This window comes from Poromitra crassiceps (genome assembly GCF_964638095.1).
Source record: "Poromitra crassiceps genome assembly, chromosome: 6".
Taxonomy (NCBI): Eukaryota; Metazoa; Chordata; class Actinopteri; order Beryciformes; family Melamphaidae; genus Poromitra; species Poromitra crassiceps.
The window spans coordinates 47312395-47331423 of NC_139627.1; the positions used below are offsets into that span (position 1 = coordinate 47312395).

General features: G+C 42.3%; 1 protein-coding gene across 1 annotated transcript; it reads right to left on the minus strand.

Moving 5' to 3' along the window:
• Positions 1 to 4612: 4612 nt before the first annotated feature.
• On the minus strand, positions 4613 to 10928 carry LOC310778967 (N-acetylneuraminate-9-phosphate synthase-like). The gene is made up of 6 exons (XM_083639440.1): positions 10681 to 10928; positions 10342 to 10557; positions 10018 to 10117; positions 7385 to 7539; positions 5841 to 6107; positions 4613 to 5100 (listed from the first exon to the last, which is right to left on the minus strand). The coding sequence occupies exons 1-6, from the start codon at positions 10810 to 10812 to the stop codon at positions 4915 to 4917; spliced, it is 1056 nt and encodes a 351-aa protein (XP_083495566.1). The 5' UTR covers positions 10813 to 10928; the 3' UTR covers positions 4613 to 4914.
• Positions 10929 to 19029: the final 8101 nt, after the last annotated feature.

The window sequence follows — 19029 nt, forward strand, 5'->3', positions numbered from 1 at the left end:
TAAATAAACAATAAACACTTACTCTGGAGATGATGTAGCCTACCACTTGTGCTCTTCTCCCTACTTTTCTCCAACCACTTATAAAGCCTCAGCCAGGCGGTAATGCAACATAAAGGATGCCAACTGCCATAAAACGCCACAGAAGGATTTATTACATCACTGATGACATCACAATTGCTCAAGTGACATCACTGATGACATCACTGATACATGACAATCGTGACATCACAATCGTGGCACACACACCCCCCGCCCACTTATTGGACCATAACATCAGAACCATTGATGGCCACAACACATTCCATGTTATGGTAGCTGGAGTTACACCAGAGAGCCAAACCAGTACCTCTGATAGCTGTGACATAGCAGCAGTTGGACACATCAATATCCGAAATCAGAGACCCCCTGGCCTTTCATCCATGTCCTATGGGAGGATTGAGAATGCCACAGGTGTGTGATTCTCATGAACATGGTACAACTTATAGCAAAACTCAAAGATATCAAGTAGGATCTTAATCCACTAGGCATCATGCACGCTACGCGAGTTCGCCTGCCTTGCAGCTCGCTGAGCTAGCCCTGCAGCTCGCATAAGCAGCTGCTTCGCATTGGAGGTAATTTGATTTTGGCAAGGCACAGCGCAAGTTGTAGCTCAAACATGCAGACGAGTGGACAGGTAGGCTAAGTATTCTCCATATCCGAAGGTTATGGATAAGTTGACCGCCATTTATCGTCTGTTACCAATGACAGTCTTTGTGTGTTACCATTCAAAGTAGGCTAGCTTAATAAGCACTTACTAGTTAGCTAATAGCTTACTAATAGGTATAGCTTAATAATAGCTTATTAAGATACTTTCTAAGGTACTATCTGTTGTTATTCATTTTCTTTGTGCAAATAAACAATAAACAAACATAAATAAACAATTATAGCTGCTGCGCAGCAATGGGACGTGGCCGGGCAAGTCTCAAGGCTTTGAGCTAGAGTCCCCAAGTCAAGGCTGAAGTCTTTTAGCTACTCCTCCAAGTCAAGTCTCACGTCTTTGGTCACAAGTCCAAGTCAAGTCTCAAGTCTCTTATGGATGAGCGTTCTATCATCTGCTTCTGCTGCATGCCATCCATTCTGCTTACAACATTGCATAGCTAAAACTAAGGGATTCAAAGCAGGTTCAGGTTTCTTTGCAGCATGTAGCTTTTTCATCATCTGATTCCGTTTTTTGTTGCGAGGCATCTCACAACAATACAAGTAGGAATCAGTATATTCACAAACAAAAGTAGTAGTTACTTGCCTCACTGTTGTAGAGTGGATGAGGTACTGGTGGAGTTGATGTTAGATGGAGAGGGAGGCTGAGCGATTAATAGCCACCTGGGTAGTTTGTATCTCTTCGGTCCTACGCTGCAGGTCTGTGGGGTCACACAACTGATATACCAGCAGGAGCTGCTTTTTCCTCTTATGGACAGACTGGATACTTGCTGGTGGTGTTTTATGGGACTGGATGCTTGCGTGTAAAAACACACACTGCTTCCACTTATATAGGGTGAGCCAGGAAGTATTTATGACATCACTGATTACATCACGCTCGAGTGACATCACTGATGGCATCACAATTGCTTGAGTGACTGATGACATCACAAATACAACCTATTAAGATGCTTTTTAGGCTATACATTCAACATTTTGATGCACTGTGGGCTAAATTTTTGATCAATCGAAAATCTGTTTGAAACTTTTGTGTAGGACAGTCTAACGATGCAGATGCTTAAGTTTGGTGTGGTTTGAAGAAAAAATGTGGGAGTAGGGTTTAATTAGTTTGACAGTTTTTGCAGTTTTGCAGTCTTTAGACTTCATAATTGGCCATAGGTTGCAGTGTACAAAAGTGTCTCCTCACTTGGGCCCACATTTCGTTGAAAGTTGCAAAGTCGTAGCACATAGGCCTGATTTGTTATGAATTTTCAAAATTTTAAACTTTAGACGGTCGCTGTAGCGCCACCATCAGGACTATTGGCACCAAATTCGCGTCAACGAAGTTTGGCATGGGCCTGGACCTTTGTGCAAATTTGGTTTATTTTCATACATGGGAAGTCCAACTTCCTGGGAGAAGAAGAAGACTAATAATAGGGGCAAACACAATAAGTGGCCCTGCCGCTTCGCTGGCCCAGCCACTAATAAACACTTACTCTGGAGATGATGTAGCCTACCACTTGTGCTCTTCTCCCTACTTATACTCCAACCACTTATAAAGCCTCAGCCAGGCGGTAATGCAACATAAAGGATGCCAACTGCCACCACAGAAGAAGGATTTATTACATCACTGATGACATCACAATTGCTCGAGTGAAATCACTGATGACATCACAATTGCTCATGTGACATCACTGATGACATCACAATTGCTCAAGTGACATCACTGATGACATCACTGATACATGACAATCGTGACATCCCAATCGTGGCACACACGCCGCCCGCCCACTTATGTTTCCTTTTAGGACCACGTACGCAAGGCATCAATCAGTCTGCCAGAAAGCCATTAGAAGAAGAAGAAGACTTTCAGAAAAGACCAACAGAAGAGGATGTTACAGAATGTAGGGAAACAGTGGATTGATAAATTCAGAAGGAGGAGGTAATGCAACATAAAGGATGCTGACTGCCATAAAACACCACAGAGGAAGAAGACCTTCAAGATTAATTTGCCCAAGATCTTCATGGTGCAGATGCCATATATCTGTAGCAAAAAACAAATACCTCAGACCTTTGATGAAGAACATGGTTGTCCAAAGTCTGGCAGTTGTTGTATAAAAGCACTTTTGCCCAAGACAAATTTCCCTCCCGGGACAATAAAGTATATCTCTCATCTCTCATCTCTCAAAGAAAAAGAGCAGACAGCTATTTAGAACAGAATGATGATGAGCAAATTGCACTTGGAGACCTAACTGTGAAAACTTAACAATAGCTTGAAGTGATGATCAAATAATCATTACAGAAATCAATGGCAAACCAGAAGGGGTTACATTGAAGCCGAAGGCCTCAAATATTCTGAGTGCATGTTTGCATGCATCTAAGAAGGACAATAATGATGTTGATGAAGAAAAAGTGTGTCTTGTGAAAACCGCTGCCAGACTGGTAAAGACTGACATAAAAGATATCAAGATTCCCAGAGATGCATATCCCTCAAAATATATAATCTGCCAAAGGAAACGTGGAAACTCTTCAGCTTCTCCTCAAATAACTGTTTGCTGGCAAGAACTGTGAGTTAAACATAGCTGCAATAGGACAGGCCATGCGGGCAGCAAGGGCAAGGGTTCTCATCACGCCATTACAGATAGGACTGACAAATGCATCACCAATTTGGATCTAGATTTTTGGTGAAAACACTTGGTAACCTTCGATTATGTTCCTCATTTCGGGAGGTGAAAAAGTTGAGTCAAGTGCAGCTGCTTCTCAGGAACATACCTCCCTGGCAATGTTGAAGGCCACTTCATAAGCAGCTCGGCCGCTCCGCGGCCTCGCCCTGGCTGCTCCTTGATAGCATACTTCAGGGGTGCTGGATCACCTGTCCTGGAGCTGGCAACATACAGCTGTTCATGGCTGAAGACTGAAGCCAGACTCCCACTTCTTTCAGTGTCTGCCCCTGGGACTTGATTTTGCTCTTATGACATCACTGATTATGTCACAACTGCTTTTATGACATCACTGATGACATCACAACCTCTTATGACATGCCTGATGATATCACAATGCCTCTGACATCACTGATGATGTCACAACTTCACATCTCTGATGACATCATCACTGAGACTTTGTGTGTGTGTGTGTGTGTGTGTGTGTGTGTGTGTGTATGTGTGTGTGTGTGTGTGAGAGTGGATTTATGACATCACTGATGTAATCAGTGATGTCACAACTTATCACATCCCTGATGACATCATCACTGAGACTTTGTGTGTGTGTGTGTGTGTGTGTGTGTGTGTGTGTGTGTGTGTGTGTGTGTGTGTGTGTGTGTGTGTGTGTGTGTGTGTGTGTGTGTGTGTGTGTGTGTGTGTGTGAGTGAGTGGATTTATGACATCACTGATGTAATCAGTGGGACAGACAGACAAACAGACAGAGCCCTAGCTCAGATTGATCCATAAGTAACAACATGACAGACTATTTTCTTCATGGGTTTCATACACATCTAAAAACATCTAAAAGCTGAAAGTCTTATCAGATGGGAGACCGCGGTCTAATTTGTCTTAGGGGTCCTTGAGGTGAAAGAGTTTGAGAACCACTGCTGTATGGTATCTCACACACACACACACACACACACACACACACACACACACACACACACACACACACACACACACACACACACACACACACACACACCCACACCCACACACACACACACACACACACACACACACACCACATAGAACAGTGAGGCAGGAAATCTATGGAGACGTCCAGGGATTTTGTGGGGATTGCACAATGCTTCTCGTAGTCTTGTTGTTTGTCTGAACCTGTGATTTTCATGTGATTTCATATATTTTTTGCACTGGAATGTTTGTAATGCATTTTTATATAGCTTGTGCTTTACTCATTGCGTCCTTGAAAAAGACTCTCAATTTCAATTGAAGGGGCTTTATTAGCATGACAGTTCACTAAACAATATTGCCAAAGTATATATAACAACAGAATAACCATCAATTAAATTATGAAAACATTAAATTAAAGTAACAGAAAAACAAATTCAATCCTCCCATGTACTGTGTATGTGCGCATGTGGTCTTGTATGTGTGTGTGTGTGTGTGTGTGTGTGTGTGTGTGTGTGTGTGTGTGTGTGTATGTGTGTGTGTGTGTTGCTGCTGTGCCTCCACTGTCTCTCTCTCTCTCACTCTCTCTCTCTGGCTGCGTCTCTCGCCCAACCCTCATGGCAGACCCTTATTCTATCATGGCAGCTGTGATGCTGTCGTCTTCCTCCACGTCCACACAGACCTTCTTGCCCACCAGGTGATGCATCTCTTCTGGAGCGATGCCCCTCGGCTCGCCCACCTTCACCGCAAACATGTCCAGGCTCAGCACCGAGCCTTTGGTGATGGCCACCTTGGCAACCACTGACTTGCCCAGCTGGAAAAGAAATGGAGAAGAGAGAACCAAAACCACAGATGGTTTAATAACTAATATTTGTTTGGCAGAGCGAAATGGTTTATGGCAGCTGTAAACCGTTGCTAGGCAGAGCGAAATGGTTTACGGCCATAGCAACAGACCCAAAACAGCTTTCCTCGCTACTTCAAGGGGCTTTCTACTCTCGCGAACCTCTCTCGTTATATTCTAATAGTTTGTTTGGAAGCAATTTTGTGGTTATGGCCGAAGTGGCTGCCGTAAACCGTTTTGTTTCACTTCCGGATCTGGCCGGCCCGCACACAGACTCTATAATCATCAAGACATTCACTCGGCTTTGGTCTCATCTACTATTATAGGTAAGATGTGAGGCGTCAATGTTAACTTTAGACTGTTTAATAACAATCGAAAATCTTGCTCCGAGTTGCTTTAATAATCATATAATTAATATATTATGACTGGAAGTCCCTGGAACTGCTTCTCAGCTTAATATTAATAATATCAATAATATTTACCTCACTAGTGTTTAGACAAGGGACTGTGGAGGCTAACTGATAACTCCACTCAGAAATCCCATTGACTGCCCGACAAGGGAACCAGAAAGTGCATCACTTCTGGGTTAATTGGCCTACAAAACTACATCATCCCTGCTCTCTTGCCCGACCGGCTGGGAGAATGTGAGCAGGCGCAGGGGGACAATTTGATATAGTAACACAAAATGTAATGAAATACTAAAGTGGACCCACCTTGTCATGGCAGGTCTTCTCACAGGGTAGCATTAGCTTGGTGGGCGTTCCCATCGCGGTCTCCACCAGCCGGATGGATCGGACCAGCTCAGCCAGCTCCGCGGGCTCCAGGGACGCCTCGTGGTCATTTCCCTTCCAGGTCTTGTCCAAAGTTACGTGGCGCTCGACGACCTTTGCCCCCATCGCCACAGCGGCCACAGATATGTAGATTCCCCGCTCGTGTCCAGAATATCCGATGGGGATGTCCGGGAATTCCCTCTGGTATTCCTTTGGGAGAAGAGAGAGTGGGTAAAAAATAAACTATTGCTCACTATTGCTTGTCTGTAGTGTGTGTTTTCGGTGCGGTTTATCCGTCTGTTGGATTGTTTCCGATTTTTATGAAACTTGGTGGAAGTTAGCATAGCAGGGGCCAAGGAATAACCTATTTATTAGAACCCAATTTATCATAGGCCATAGTGAGAACTGCTGAGAACTGAAGCCAGGCCTCCAAACTGATATAAGATATGTGAAACATAAAGCAGATGCTTTGGATGCTTTGGAAGCTCTTAATGCTGCATATGAAGTAGTAAGCTCCATACAAGCAGAAAAAAACGGGGAAGCACGGGCCTTTTTTCTGCTTGTATGGAGCTTACTACTTCATATGCAGCATTAAGAGCTTCCAAAGCATCTGCTTTATGTTTCACATATCTTCTATGTAATAATAGTTGTATTTGTTTCCTATAGTACTGTTTCGTGGTGTATTTGGAAATAAACGTTTTGCTTAATTTGTTGGCTTAATTGATTGTGTTTCCGGATGCTACCGGTATATAATTGTGATTTCCGCCTTATGCATCACAACGCTGAAGAAGGCCTGTTGGCTGAAACGTCCGTTGTAAGGTCTCGATGATGGAATAAAACCTTGAAAGGAAATTCATTGCGTGCTGGCATTCCTTGTTTATTGACTATTACTTTTGTGCCGTGCACCTGAATTTTTATTCTTATTTGGTGAGTGTGCTCACTACCTTTGCGAGCTCCGCTAGCAAGCAGTGTGTTTGGACTGTAAATACTGTCTTTGTCATGCCCTGACATATAGTTGTTGGTGCCTTCTTGGCCAGGTCAGCATTGTAAAAGAGATTTCTATCTCAATGCTTTTTATCTGGTTAAATAAAGGTAAAAAAATAATAATAGTGAGATTGACCACTGGTTAGGGGCAGCGGCAATGTGTTGGACTGTGTTGGTGAATGGTGAAGAGACTGGACTGGATTGGTTTGCATTTGATATATATAGTGTTTTTATCCAAAGCACTTTACTGGCCTACATTCACCCATTCACACACAGCTGAGCCACAAAGCTTGATTTATTGGGTAGTCTTTTTGCAGCCCTCATAATGGTCATATGGAAGAAGGCGATCATGTGAGGAGGTGAGGAGCTCAGTGATCTGGTGCGACTTTGGAGTTAAGCTAACTGCTCCTCCACATTTAGAGGAGTCAGTTGAAGCGGTTCAGGTGATCCCAAGCCCCTCACTTTTGCAGGTGACACATTCTATTAAATTCTATTCATCTCACCGTGATAACTTTGAGGTTGACATGCTCAGGGTCCAGGGGATAGGTGCTGGTACACTGCAGGATGGTGAAGTTCTGGTTGTGCTGCTTCACCATCTGGTAGACCCGACGCATCGTCTCCATGGACTGCATCCCGCTGGACACCACCATGGGACGGCCTGCCCCAGACAGACGGAAAGAAAGAAAGAAAGGAGGGGGCAGATAGAGAGCAGGAAGAGGAGAAATAGAAGGAGCCAACAGAGAGAGAGAAGAAGCAAAGGTGTTTTCAAAATGGGGGCCACCAAAGGAAGAAGAAAGAAAACGCTGCAAACTTCTGTCCGATAAAAACACTTGTGTCGTGTTCAAAGTTGGACACCCACTGTATGTTATCAAAAGTCCACTTGTCATTATTTAATATCTTGTCAGTCATTAGGAATTTTGTGACAAAGCCCTAATTTGAAAGAATGGATGAATATTACGATGGATATCTACAAGATGGAAAAACTAACTGCATTTGTCAACGATAGATTAGAACAATTTACCTCAAGATGGGTTCAATATATAACACCCATTAGATTTTACTTTTTTGGATGGCTGTTGTGGTTTTGTCTTTTCTTTTCTTCGTATATACTCTTTTCAAAACAAAATTCTATGACAGTATATCAAGAGTAAACGACAATGTATAGGTAATCCTGAGAGTTCATATATGCAATGTCTGGATACTCTGGATACACAATGCAAATATTTGATAATCTGTCAATAAAAAGTAAAAAAAAAAATAGCGACTAAGCAGGCAGCAGTGGTGAACGATATTTGATGCAGGGACTTTGTCATAGCCTATAGGTTGTACTGAATTTGCGTGCCAAGTTTTCAACATCATTATGACAGAAGTTATTGTAATAAATTATTATTATTACTTATTGGGCATAGGCAATGTTTTCACACTGGGAAAGGAAAGGCATCCATGTATTGGGTGTACATTGGGTGACATTTACAACAATGATGGTCTCAAATCATTTCAGGACCTTAAAGGCAGCTATGACCTACCCGACACTTCATTTTTCTTTTAGTTACAGCTTAGGGCATCCCTCAAAGCTCATGGTGGACACTTTCAAAACAATCCTCGAGACCCAGCTCTTCACCATTAGTTACTTTTAGTTTAGTTACTTTAGCCATCCCTTGTTTTGTTTTGTTTGTTTTTGCCCCTCCTTTAATCCGATTGGATTAGAGGACACTTTTGATTGTGCCATACCGTGGAATTTAGTGTTCAAGTTATTATATAAAACAACACACATTTCTAATATCTTTTTAGTTCAAAATAAGTTCATAATTTTTATCAACTAGAAAAATGTTAAATATTTGGGGTATTGCTCAGACAGATGAGTGTCGTTTTTGTTGTGCAGAATCTGAGTCAACAGAACACCTTTTTTGGTATTGTCATGTTGTGTCGGCTTTCCGGAGTGAGAACTAACTGAGCTGTCCACTGCTCTGCTCTCCACTGCTCTGCTCTCTACTGCTCTGCTCTGCTCGCTACTGCTCTGCTGTCCACTGCTCTGTTCTGCTCTCTACTGCTCTGCTCTGCTGTCCACTGCTCTGCTCTCTACTGCTCTGCTCTGCTCTCCACTGCATTGCAAGCCATTTTGAAGGGGAACCTGAGGAGGAATGCCGTTCCCCTCTTGTTATTACTGTTCCCTCTCAATGTTTACTCTAACTCCGTTCCCACCCGTTCCCCACATTTCCACCACTGGTTCAAAATACTTTGTAAAAAAAAGAACAAAGAAAAAAAACATTAAATTAACAATGTGAAGGTACATATGAAATCAAATATAATAGCCTACAAAAAGCACAATGCCAGCAAAAACTCTCAATTGAGTTTATTGTCACCCAATACATTCAATGCTATATTTTTATTGCAAACAAATCTGTGTTCCTCTTGGTTTTGTTTTGTCAGACAAATAAGCAGTAAAGACTTGACTAGGAATGATTAAGGTTAGGGTAAGAATCATATATATATATATATGTATATATATATATATATATATATATATATATATATATATATATATATATATATATATATATATATATATATATATATATATATATATATATATATTCATTGCTTCCATTTTATTTCCCAAAATTGTAGTTTGAGTGGTTCAACTATACGTAGTTAAACTACATGTAGTTCACTACTCCTCAACACTGCCTAGTCCTCACCTCGCCTACTTTACTCACCACGCCTACAGTGGGTGTGTCTATGCACCCAAGCATCACCGAACCCAAGACTCCCTATTTAGTCTGCCGTCTGGTCTCAAATGTTTTCAGGAGAACAAAAACTCTCAGAAGCAGTTTCGCATTTTTGATTATTTCAAACGACACAATACTTTTCCAGCAACCGGTGTAACTGAAGGTAAGTTCAGCTACTTTTATACTCCTATATGTGTTGTCAAATAGTTTGTGCCCTAATTGTAGAGTAAAGTAGAATCAATGCACTAAAAAAATAGGACTATTGGTTGGGATACTTCTACAGAATATATTTTTGAAATTTCCTCCAAGAGGATTAAGAAATTATTTATTTTCCAAAGGAAAAAAACGATGTAACTTTCATAAAGAATGGAATAATGATTGAAGCATTGATACATGGTGCCTCATACCTTTTTTTGCAGTTCTCTCAAGATAGGGGAAGTTGTTGGCATCACAGGAGGCAACTTTGAAGAAAGGCACATCGAGCTCATCGAGAAACTCCATGGCCATCTGTGGGAATTATGGAATAACACACACACACACACACACACACACACACACACACACACACACACACACACACACACACACACACACACACACACACACATATATATATATATATACACTGTATATATAGTATTGCTGTTCCATGAATCTTTTAGAAGAATGCAATGAAGTATTCTTTCTTGCTTAAAAAAAATAAAAAATAAAAAATAAAAAATCTGTCTTACCTCGTCCATCCCAGAGGCAGTGAGGGAAATGCCAATCTCATTTGCATACTTTTGCATCTCCCTGTACTGCTCATGGCTGAACTCCAAATGGCGTTTGTGGTCCCCGTAGGTTTTCCCCCAGGAGTGTTTGGAGTTGTAGGGCCGCTCCAGGGCTCGCCTGCTGAACTTGTGCTCCAGTTCACTCTTCTGGAACTTGGCACAGTCAGCACCACAGTCCTGAGATGATACAGAACACATGAGAGGAGAGGATCAGATAGGAGAGGTGAGGAAAAGGTGGTGAAACAACAGCACTGGTATAGCTTCTAAACAGACACCTCTCTCTCCCCTCCACCAGCTTACCTTTGCCATCTTGATCATTTTCTTGGCAATCTCAATGTCTCCTTGGTGGTTCTGTCCAATTTCAGCAATGATGAAGCACGGGTGGGAGCCGCCAATCATTCTACCAGGACACAGTTCAAATTGCAGAGGCATCCTGGTGATGTAGGACGTGAAGTGCCGAGTGAAATAAGAGAGTTGGTGCAAAAGTCTCAAGACCTGGTGGGGTTAAATGGAGATGGAGATGTGGAGATGAAACTGGAGATGTCACAGGTGGAATGTCACAGGTGGAAGAGGCTTGAGTCATGTCACCGCTCCGTTTTTATACAGCCTCACCCCACACACACACACACACACACACACACACACACACACAATCTAGTGTTGGAAGATTGTCATCACATGGCGGAGCACTGCACTGAACAGGTTTTACATGTAGGACCCGCAGAGCCAGATTAACACCCCCAGGGGCCCCTGGGCACTGAAGCTCCCAGGGCCCCCCCTACCCGTCCCTCCCCCCCTCCCCCCGAACATTACACTCGGACACAAGAAGGGGGAAAACAAGATAAAAACTAAAAAAAAGAATTGTCCAAGTAAAATGCTGATTCTAAATATAACTGAATCGCTTTGTTTGACCAAGCAAATACAATTTTTAAAGGTATTTTACAAAATGTCTATGGAAAAATGAATGGCTGACCAGTCACCACCAGGGACACTGGAACTGTTTTTAAGTAGGGGGTGCTGCAAGGAAGGGACTGTGAAAATTTTACTTTTTTGGATGTTTGGATGTTTTTTAGCCATTTAGAGGAATATCTCATTCTAAATTAACATTAGGAGTATACTGTTATTATGTCATTATTCAGTTTCTCAGATTCCGTTTCTCACTCACTCATAGGCGCTGGTGCCAACAGGGGTGGCACCAGCAGGATAAAAATATTAGTCTGACTGGGGGGTTTCTAGGGGGGGCTGTGCTGGACAAAGAAATGTTGTACATTTTAAAGTAAAATGCATGAATCTGATGCACTCTGAGAGCAAAATGAAGAGGCTAATCTTCACATTAATATCCTCTTCACTGTGCTGTGGCTTTACAATCATGAACAAATAATTGTCTAATAAACACAGGTGCAAGCAAAACACTAATGAGGGTTTCCAAATTCTAATCGTGGAAATGTGAAGCCCTCATTAGTGTTTTGCTTGCACCTGTGTTAACCCTGCCTTTTCGACAAAAAAGACCCCGTGAGAAGGGTCTACTGTCCCAACTTAGTCTAGGGAATCTGTGAGAAAAAATGACCCAACCTCAAACAAATTGCAACAGAAATTATTTGTGTTGTATTCAGCTCTTGAAACCTTCCAATTTAACATACTGAAAATCCCAGAAAATCCCAGTAGTGGAACATTCTCAAAATTGGCATTGTCTCCACAAAGGAGGTGATGTTTTCGGTGCCGTTTGTCTGACCGTTTGTCTGTTAGCAGGAGGATTACGGCAAAACTACTGGGCCGATTTTCATGAAACTTGGTAGAAGGGTCTAGCGTGGGCCAAGGAAGAATCCATTACATTTTGGAGTGGATCTGATCCGGGTCGGCTCAATGGAGGGGGCGGGGCTAGGGAAAAGAGTCCGTTGATAGGGATAGGAAGGTCAGTAGAGAGTCTGGATTCGAGAGGTGGGTAGGGGGCATGGACAGGTGTATCGGGGGGGAGTGTATGTGGGAGGTGGGAGGGGGTGTGGTCAGGAAAGGGGTGGGGCTAGGGAAAAGCTCTACCTACAAACATACTGTAACATAACAAAACAAAACATAAAAAATGTAAGTGTGGCTAATATGTTCTAATAGTTAGTGGAAAAGGGTGAGTTTTCATGCACATCTTGTTCCCTCAGACAGCCATCGCAAACCATAACTTCATAGTCATGTCATTCACGAGTCTCGCATTGGAGGCAATTTGATTTGGGCAAGGCACAGCGCAAGTTGTAGCTCAAACATGCAGACGAGTGGACAGGTAAGTCTCCATATCCGAAGGTTATGGGTAAGTTGACCGCCATTTATTGTCTGTTACCAATGACAGTCATTGTCTGTTACCATTCAAAGTAGGCTAGCTTAATAAGCACTTACCTATAATAGGTATAGCTTATAGCTTATTAAGATACTTGTACTATCTGTTATTCATTTTCTTTGTGCAAATAAACAATAAACAAACATAAATAAACAATAAACACTTACTCTGGAGATGATGTAGCGTACCACTTGTGCTCTTCTCCCTACTTTTCTCCAACCACTTATAAAGCCTCAGCCAGGCGGTAATGCAACATAAAGGATGCCAACTGCCATAAAACGCCACAGAAGGATTTATTACATCACTGATGACATCACAATTGCTCGAGTGACATCACTGATGACATCACAATTGCTCGAGTGACATCACTGATACATGACAATCGTGACATCACAATCGTGGCACACACACCCCCCGCCCACTTATTGGACCATAACATCAGAACCATTGATGGCCACAACACATTCCATGTTATGGTAGCTGGAGTTACACCTGAGCCCTGTACTACGAAACTAGTTTAACAGATCCGCGATAAGTCCCTTTGATCTGGTTTGACTGAACAGGATCAAAGCTATCTAGTTAACTGATACTACGACGCTGGTTTTTTACTAGGTAAGTGGACCTGGGATCTGCCTGTGCACGCGCACGTTTTTCGCTCGTGCACAGGCGCGCGTCCACGCGAAAGAGGTGCGCTGGCCAATCACATTATGAACAGCTGAGTTGATCCACGCCCACACCCATTTCCTCGTTCCATGAAAGCCAGTGCATGATCAGAGTTTTAGCGGATATTTAATGTATCCGCGATTTAATGTCAGAATGAAAATCCGCGTTGGATAGTCTGCTGAAGGGCTGTCTAAAGCAGCAGCTTGTATTCACATCAGTCATTTGATTTAGGCTACTTTGATCAGCGATTTCTGTCTGATACAGCTGCATACATTAATACAGCAGTCTCAGTCTATACATTTCCACAATCTGTAAGCCTATTTAGACCATAGATTTAGAAACGCATGCTCAATGAATAATGATCTCTATATCACTCATGTGTGTGGTTGCACTGATCGAATAATTCATATATAAAATAGCCTAGTATAAAGCCTAATAGCCTACTATAAAAGAGAAAACTGCTGAACTGAATTGAGACGATGCGGGCATATTATCATTGATAAAAACTAGCCTATTTTTGCTCATATATTGGCATACAGCCTACAGGACACAGTTCCAGCTGAAAGATGCAAGAATAGCCTGCATATTTAGTATTGGGGCTATCCATATTTATCCCATATCTATATTATATGTATAGGCTTTTCTGGCATGTAGGAGAATATCACCCTCACTCCATTTGAGGGTCCATTCATGATATGCGCCGCGGTGATTAATAGTGATCATATTTCTCCACGCATCGTTGAGCTGTTAAGACATAAAGTGGTAAGTAGGCTTAATTTAATTATGTAGCCTACAGAGCCACAAATGTTTTTCTTGTTATATTCTCAGTTGACTGCAATCTATTTTTCATATGGCGATCTTATATGAATGGTGAGTGACTCCAGAGAGCCGATTATATGGGTCTGTCATGGATTTTGATCTTATCCTCTGAAGCTAACCTGGTCGCGACCAGGTTAGCTTTGCAGCGTCAGTTGCCATGGTGATTGAAAGTTAACTTGCTTTGTAGTACGGCTAAACCAGGTTTAAACTCAAACTTACTCGGATAAGGCATTAAACTAGCTTCGTAGTACAGGGCACAGAGAGCCAAACCAGTACCTCTGATAGCTGTGACATAGCAGCAGTTGGACACATCAATATCCGAAATCAGAGACCCCCTGGCCTTTCATCCATGTCCTATGGGAGGATTGAGAATGCCACAGGTGTGTGATTCTCATTAACATGGTACAACTTATAGCAAAACTCAAAGATATCAAGTAGGATCTTAATCCACTAGGCATCATGCACGCTACGCGAGTTCGCCTGCCTTGCAGCTCGCTGAGCTAGCCCTGCAGCTCGCATAAGCAGCTGCTTCGCATTGGAGGTAATTTGATTTTGGCAAGGCACAGCGCAAGTTGTAGCTCAAACATGCAGACGAGTGGACAGGTAGGCTAAGTATTCTCCATATCCGAAGGTTATGGATAAGTTGACCGCCATTTATCGTCTGTTACCAATGACAGTCTTTGTGTGTTACCATTCAAAGTAGGCTAGCTTAATAAGCACTTACTAGTTAGCTAATAGCTTACTAATAGGTATAGCTTAATAATAGCTAATTAAGATACTTTCTAAGGTACTATCTGTTGTTATTCATTTTCTTTGTGCAAATAAACAATAAACAAACATAAATAGACAATTATAGCTGCTGCACAGCAATGGGTCGTGGCCGGGCAAGTCTCAAGGCTTTGAGCTAGAGTGCCCAAGTCAAGGCTGAAGTCTTTTAGCTATACTCCAAGTCAAGTCTCACGTCTTTGGTCACAAGTCCAAGTCAAGTCTCAAGTCTCTTATGGATGAGCGTTCTATCATCTGCTTCTGCTGCATGCCATCCAGTCTGCTTAGAACATTGCATAGCTAAAACTAAGGGATTCAAAGCAGGTTCAGGTTTCTTTGCAGCATGTAGCTTTTTCATCATCTGATTCTGTTTTTTGTTGCGAGGCATCTCACAACAATACAAGTAGGAATCAGTATATTCACAAACAAAAGTAGTAGTTACTTGCCTGTTGCCTCACTGTTGTAGAGTGGATGAGGTACTGGTGGAGTTGATGTTAGATGGAGAGGGAGGCTGAGTGATTAATAGCCACCTGGGGAGTTTGTATCTCTTCGGTCCTACGCTGCAGGTCTGTGGGGTCACACAACTGATATACCAGCAGGAGCTGCTTTTTCGTCTTATGGACAGACTGGATGCTTGCTGGTGGTGTTTTATGGGACTGGATGCTTGCGTGTGCACTGCTTCCACTTATATAGGGTGAGCCAGGAAGGATTTATGACATCACTGATGACATCACAATTGCTCGAGTGACATCACTGATGGCATCACAATTGCTCGAGATGATGTCATCAGTGGGACGGACAGACAAACAGACAAACAAACAGAGCCCTAGCTCCCTTAGATAGATAGATGTGCTCATTTTTGATGTATTTCCAGACACTTTTAGAGACACTGTGAGGGAATAAATTCAACAAACTTTTTTTTTCAATGGCAAGCACTTCAATATGCTCAAGGGTAATGGGTATCACCCAAAATGTGTATGATTAACAAATATGAAGTTGTAGCTAACATTGTGAGAAATGACATGTTGTATTACGACTACATACTTACATGAGAAAATAAAAATCTGTTCTACTTAGAGACTCAACAACCATTTCTGTGGATTCCTTGCCCCCAAAAATGTGGAAATAGACACCAAATTTGTAATTCTAGGTCTAGTTGGAGTCAAGATATGGCCAACATTTTAATAATGGCAGCCATTTTGAAAAAATGTAATTTTAACATATTTCCACTAATGGGATTTTCTGGGATTTTTAATATAGTGTTTCGGGCATCAATATAAACATAAAAATGTGAAAATAAATTCTGTTGCAATTAGTTTAAGGTCAAACCTTATTTTCCCTAGACTACAAGGCCTATAGCACCTCCCTGGCTTCCTGCATGGCCTCTAGCATCATCCTTCCAGGTAACAAATGTTTGCTCCTCCTGTCACATGGAAGCATCCCAGCAAACATTGTCTAGACCAGGGGTCAAGTTTACTTTTCACCAAGGGCCACATTTTGCTGAGGGCCGGGGGCCGAACGCCGCCGGTGCCCGAAGGGGGTGAGCGGTGAGTATAAATGTGGGTGAGGTGAAAGAGACGACACACAGACCGAACGGGAAACCAACAGAACAACGCTCTTTGGTAAGTCCTCTTTTTCTTTGATATATTTTACAATAATGGAATTGACTCATCTGAGGTCCACTGGGTAAATAACTGGATTGAATAAAAAAAATATATTTTAATTATTAACTATGTAATCAAGTAAATATATTTTCTTTATTCAAGATAGAGAAATGGCATAGACTACTCAGAGTAGTTTTAAGTAAAAAGAAGGCACTGATTATGCTCCTGATCTTCTTTGGCATGGAGAGCAGGGTTGACTTTTAAGTCATAATAACTTTTAAGTTATAATCTCAAAGATTTCCATCTAAAATAATATCTGTGAAAAGTCACTATCTATCTTGATAGTGACTTAACACAATGGTGATTGAGCCTATGGCCCCTTGATGGAAGCCTTTGCATTTTGACTATAGAGCTCAAAAGTCACGTGACCATAAGTAAGTTCCGCATTCACTTTCTCCATAGACATTTCCATAAAACCTTATATAATGAGTTTTAAGGCTGGAACCAAGCCAACCCATGATCAGGAGGAAGAAAATAGGTCCAGAGTGCTCGGAAGTCCAACACTGGTGTGGTGAAGGTGCTCTTTGGTGAGGATCACAAAGGCTCAAAAAAGAAGAAAGATCCAAGGCACTCTTCTGGCATAAAGTAAAAAGCTTTTTTTTTTTTTTTTACTTTAGATGGCTATATCATTTAGAAAGGTTTAAAAATATAGCTAGTGCATGTTAACACATTGAGTGCCAGCCATTTTTTCAATCCTGTAGGTAAGTTGTGCCAGGTTTTTTTTTGAGGATTCTGGCTCATTTTACAAGAGCCGAGGATTATTTTCTGTTAAGAATTCGTGAACACCAATCATCTAAAAATAACTAATAGAATGTGTGCTTTCTCTGTCTAAAAGAGTTAGTTTGCAGAGTTAGTAGTTATGTAGATATTAGCCGTTGAGTACAGCATGGTTTCAGAGATTTTCAGAGAGTTTGGAGATAAATGGATTTTTAGAACCACCTCACGTGCCTGTGATTATGGGTGCCCTTGTCTCCCACTCTGTGCGCTCTCTCTCTCTCTCTCTCTCTCTCTCTCTCTCTCTCTCTCTCCTCTCTCTCTCTCTCTCTCCTCTCTCTCTCTCTCTCTCTCTCTCTCGATCTCTCTCTCTCTCTCTCTCGATCTCTCTCTCTCTCTCTCTCTCTCTCTCTCTCAGAGAGAGAGAGAGAGAGTGTGTGTGTGTCTCCAAACTCCTCCCTCCGTCTGTGCTGCGCAGTGCTCTGCTGCTGGGAGTTTGAGCAGCGACTCTCCCTGGCAGCGAGTGTGGATAGGTCTCACTGTCTCTTGGGTTTGAGAGCCCCGATGAACCCCCGTGCGACTCTAGGCTTTATGCTGCTCACCCAGTCCATTTCTGGAACCCCCCACCGCAGCAGCGCGAAGCGTCCCCGCCTACAGTATGAGAATGAGGCTCGTTCGTTTCTGACTGTAAAATCGCCAAGCCATTTCCGCGGGAGGCGGCTGCTTTTGGTCCACGGGTCCCGTGGCTGTGGCTTTGTCTCTGTCTCTGTCTGGAGAGAACTGTCGCCACTTAGTGGTCGGTAAAATAGATTATACACATTCTCTTGCTCCAATAGTGATATAGAAGACGTAAAAGTTGTTGATTGATGTCCCACCGTCAAAAAAAAAATGTTTATGTAAGACGAGATATCTCGGCTCTGGCACTCAAGCGTTGGATTATGTAAGACGAGATATCTCGGCTATGGCACTCAACGTGTTAAAAGAGCTGGGACATGACCCCCGTTCGGTTTAAGCAAGAACAGCCTTAAAACTCGTTATATATGGATTTATCGAAATGTCTATGGAGAAAATGAATGCGGAACTTACTTCCGGGGCAAATTACGTCACAAAAAGTCACGTGCCTGAGCTCTATTGCAGCATTTAGCAACTTGGTGTCTGTGCATGGTGACACAGAGTGGGCAGAGCTAACACAATAGACTCACTCTGTAGGTTACTGTAGGTTCCCGACAACTCTTGTGTGAAGTAGGATAACAAGCTACTTTCTTCCGGTCTCTGCTAGCATTAGGGGTGGTTACTATGGCCGAACAAACTGACTAATGTCACGTTATGGAACACGGTTTGGATCTCACCTGCAATTACCATTCATCGCCATCGGTGTCACCAAAGAGAACAAAATTGAAATCTTGTGAATTATAAGCCTGTGCTACCTGTTAACGTTACTGTTAAAGTATATTTTCCAATTTTAGAGTGACCTGTGACAGTTTGAGAGAAGTGAAGCATGCGTTGTGCTGTGGCAGTTGCCACCTTGCTGCTGGTGCTGCTATGCATCCAGGACACAACATCAACAAAGGCCAAAGAATTTGGTAAGTAACATGCAGCCACAACAAGATTTCCTAAGTCCTTACACTGGTTGCCAGTGTGTCATAGAATAGATTTTAAAATACTGTTACTAGTCTACAAATCACTTAATGGCCTAGGCCC

Coding starts and splice junctions, on each gene's coding strand:
- LOC310778967 (XM_083639440.1), bottom strand. CDS start 10,812: ATGCCTCTGCAATTTGAACTGTGTCCTGGTAGAATGATTGGCGGCTCC. Junction 10,118..10,341: donor CTGCCTCTGGGATGGACGAG/GTAAGACAGATT, acceptor TAATTCCCACAG/ATGGCCATGGAGTTTCTCGA. Junction 7,540..10,017: donor TGAGAGAACTGCAAAAAAAG/GTATGAGGCACC, acceptor TGTCTGGGGCAG/GCCGTCCCATGGTGGTGTCC.